This window comes from Pteropus vampyrus, unplaced genomic scaffold (genome assembly GCF_000151845.1).
Source record: "Pteropus vampyrus isolate Shadow unplaced genomic scaffold, Pvam_2.0 Scaffold291, whole genome shotgun sequence".
Taxonomy (NCBI): domain Eukaryota; kingdom Metazoa; phylum Chordata; class Mammalia; order Chiroptera; family Pteropodidae; genus Pteropus; species Pteropus vampyrus.
In genome coordinates, this window is record NW_011889072.1 from 493,409 (window position 1) to 495,387 (window position 1,979).

General features: G+C 65.0%; 1 protein-coding gene across 1 annotated transcript in view; it reads left to right on the forward strand.

Annotated features, from left to right (window-relative positions):
* SNED1 (sushi, nidogen and EGF like domains 1) overlaps positions 1–1,979 on the forward strand; it is a gene marked incomplete at its 5' end in the record, with an annotated part of 56,460 nt that overhangs the window by 20,944 nt on the left and 33,537 nt on the right. Inside the window, 4 exon segments of the mRNA XM_023521082.1 lie at positions 77–193; positions 292–408; positions 566–679; positions 904–1,077. Coding sequence (XP_023376850.1) covers positions 77–193; positions 292–408; positions 566–679; positions 904–1,077 — 522 coding nt within the window.

Below are 1,979 nucleotides of genomic sequence, written 5' to 3' on the forward strand. Positions count from 1 at the left end.
GCGTCGGCCGTGGGCGCTGCGGGGGCAGCCGGGCCTCGTTCACCGCCTCGCTCTGTCCCTCTGTCCGTCCCCACAGCCCGGCCACGCCTGTGCAGCTCGGGGCCCTGCCGCAACGGGGGCACGTGCAAGGAGGCGGGCGGCGAGTACCACTGCAGCTGCCCCTACCGCTTCACCGGCAGGCACTGCGAGATCGGTGCGCCGCCACCGGGGGTCCGCCGGGGCGGCGGAGGGGGCGGGCGCGCACACGTGACCCCACGCACGATTCCGACCCCACGTGGCCTCTGCTTCCAGGGAAACCGGACTCGTGCGCCTCCGGCCCCTGTCACAACGGAGGCACCTGCTTTCACTACATTGGCAAATACAAGTGTGACTGTCCCCCCGGCTTCTCCGGGCGGCACTGTGAGATAGGTAAGGTGCAGCGGGCCGGTGGCCAGGCCCGCCAGACACAGAGGCAGGCCCAGGCGGGGCTGGCCCGGGCAGCAGGGGGCAGACGGGAAGCCCTAAGCCGCCCAGAGGCCTCAGGAAGGACAGTGATGGGTGACAGTGACCCCCTGCGCCCTTTCAGCCCCCTCCCCCTGCTTCCGGAGTCCCTGTGCGAACGGGGGCACCTGCGAGGGCCTGGGCACAGGTTTCTCCTGCCGCTGCCGGGCAGGGTACACGGGACGCCGGTGCCAGGCGGGTGAGAGGCCTGAAGGGCCAGGTCGGGGCTCGGGTGTCCCTCTGAATTCTGGAAGACCAGGGTTGGGCAGGGCGTGGAGCGGGAGAGAGGGAAGGGGAGCCTGCGGGCAGCCTGTCCTGGAAGTTGGGGCACCTTCACCATGGGCCGCGCTCTGGGGCCTGGTGGGCAGAGGGCAGAGCAGGGGGGGCAGGTGCCCCAAGGTGCAGGCTGTTGTGTCCTTGCAGAGGTGGACTGCGGCCCCCCCGAGGAGGTGAAGCATGCCACTCTGCGCTTGAATGGCACTCGGCTGGGCTCAGTGGCCGTGTACTTGTGTGACCAAGGCTACAGCCCGAGTGCCCCCAATGCAGTCCGGGTCTGCCAGCCGCAGGGCGTCTGGAGCGAGCCTCCCCAGTGCCACGGTGATCTGCGGGCCCTCTGGGGTGGGTGGGCGGTGGGCAGGGCTGGTGAGGCCAACACCCCACTCACCTGGCCACGTGGGGGAGCCCAGCAGTGTTGACCAGCGCCCTGCCCCTCCCTCCTGGGTCTCCTCCCCACAAACTGAGGCGCTAACCCTGTGCGGATGGCAGGGATAACCCGGGCTAGCCCCCCTCTGGACGGTTCACTAAGGGCTCCCGGGTCCTCAGCAGCCCTGAGCTCCAGCTCCGACAGTCATGCCCACTGTGCCCAGGAGGCAGCTGAGGCCAGGGGCCAGGGGACGGGGGCCAGGGCAGATTGGGTGCAGGCTGCCCTCCCTCACCTGTGAGACCAGAGCCAGCACCCCGGCTGGGAGCTGCCGCTCTAAGGCATCCTGGACCACCAGGGCCGTGTAATGGCCCTTGGACGGCGCCCCTGGAGACACAGCTGCAGGCAGGCGTCCCACACTGGCCCAAAGCATTCCAGACTCTGTTCAGAAAATCTGAGTAGTGTTAATACTTTTCATGCAACATGGATTTTTAAAACAAATTAGCATAGAGACAGGAACAGCATCCAGATGGGTGGGCACATACATACTGCTCGCTCCCGCACCCCTCGCAAGCCTGGCCTGTGTAAGCTCACAGCCAAGACCACGAGTCCCCGGAGAAGTATAACAACCCCGAAGCAGTAAGTCCAGACAACACGTCCCCCGGGGAGAAGGACGGAAGGTGAGCAGGAGCGGGAAAGGGCGCCACGTACGCAGAAGGAAGCAGGGCGCGGGCCGTAGAAAGTGGGACCAACAAATATTGTTAAAGGATTGAGAAACTGTAATAGTTGAAAGAACAGTCATAATTTGTAAATTTATAGGTGGATACAAATGAAGACTAAGTTAATGAGTTGAAAGATC